Genomic DNA, 1,394 nt, shown 5'->3' with positions numbered 1-1,394 from the left:
GTCATCCAGCTAAATTTTCCTAAACTAGACTATATCTCCAAAACCAAACATCAAAATTGCTTCCCAAACATCATTTGTTAAATTATTTGTTCTCTCTCCCAATCAGTGCTTCATGACATAGAATTTATGCATAAATCACAAGTCACAAATGAATAGAGAAGTGATAAATACAAATTTGAGAGGCATTTGGGTGGAATGACATTACATTAGACTTACAGGAAAAGATTGAATTCCACTGCTTATAGGAATTAGGACATAAAACTAATCTTTTGATCCATCATCAGTTGAAATTGGGTTGAAGTTAACTCACAGTAACTTTATAAGCTTAAAATGAAAAATGATTATAAAATAGCTTTGTAAATCCTAATACTTAAAGAGATTATTTGCAGCTAGGATCAAAGTCAAGGTTTCAATTATGTATTTTGCCTTGTACCTCTCAGCAGGTTTCTGCCATGGTTGACAGAGAAATAAACAATCACTCGGAAGTGACTGACTTCATTCTTGTAGGCTTCAAGGTCCGCCCCGAGCTCCACACTCTCCTCTTCCTGCTATTCCTGTTTGTATATGCCATGGTCCTTCTGGGGAATGTCGGGATGATGGCCATTATTATGACCGACCCCCGGCTGAACACACCAATGTATTTCTTCCTAGGCAACCTCTCCTTCATTGATCTCTTCTACTCATCTGTTATTGCACCCAAGGCCATGATCAACTTCTGGTCTGAGAGCAAGTCCATCTCCTTCGCAGGCTGTGTGACCCAGCTCTTTCTCTTTGCCCTCTTCATTGTGACTGAGGGCTTTCTCCTGGCAGCCATGGCTTATGACCGCTTCATCGCCATCTGCAACCCGCTCCTGTACTCTGTCCAGATGTCAGCCCGTCTCTGCATTCAGTTGGTGGCCGGTTCCTATTTTTGTGGCTGCATCACCTCAGTTCTTCAGACCAGCATGACATTTACTTTATCCTTTTGTTCTTCTCGGGCCATTGACCACTTTTACTGTGATGCTCGTCCACTGCAGAGGCTCTCTTGTTCTGACCTCTTTATCTATAAAATGATTTCTTTTTTCCTCTCCAGCATCATCATCTTGCCTACCATCATCGTCATTATTGTTTCTTATATGTACATCGTGTCCACAGTTCTGAAGATAAACTCGGCCGAGGGGCGTAAGAAGGCCTTTTCCACGTGCAGCTCCCACCTGGGTGCCGTGAGTGTCCTGTATGGTGCTGTCTTTTTCATGTATCTCACTCCGGACAGGTTTCCCGAGTTGAGTAAAGTGGCCTCCTTATGTTACACCCTGGTCACTCCCATGCTGAACCCCCTGATTTATTCGCTGAGAAACAAAGATGTCAAAGAAGCTCTAAAAAAAATTCTGGAGAAGAAAAATGCTATCCTTTGA

The 1,394-nt window shown here is 42.4% G+C and overlaps 1 protein-coding gene across 1 annotated transcript; it reads left to right on the top strand.

The window, feature by feature from the left end:
• Positions 1-395: 395 nt before the first annotated feature.
• LOC107538204 (olfactory receptor 9K2) lies at positions 396-1,394 on the top strand. Its single transcript, XM_016214366.2, has one exon. It carries the CDS (start codon positions 453-455, stop codon positions 1,392-1,394), a length of 942 nt encoding a protein of 313 aa, XP_016069852.2. The 5' UTR covers positions 396-452.

This window comes from Miniopterus natalensis, chromosome 2 (assembly GCF_054644295.1).
Source record: "Miniopterus natalensis isolate mMinNat1 chromosome 2, mMinNat1.hap1, whole genome shotgun sequence".
In the NCBI taxonomy this organism is placed as follows: Eukaryota; Metazoa; Chordata; class Mammalia; order Chiroptera; family Miniopteridae; genus Miniopterus; species Miniopterus natalensis.
The sequence above is the reverse complement of the archived record's forward strand: the minus strand, read 5'-3'. Positions and strand labels throughout refer to the sequence as shown.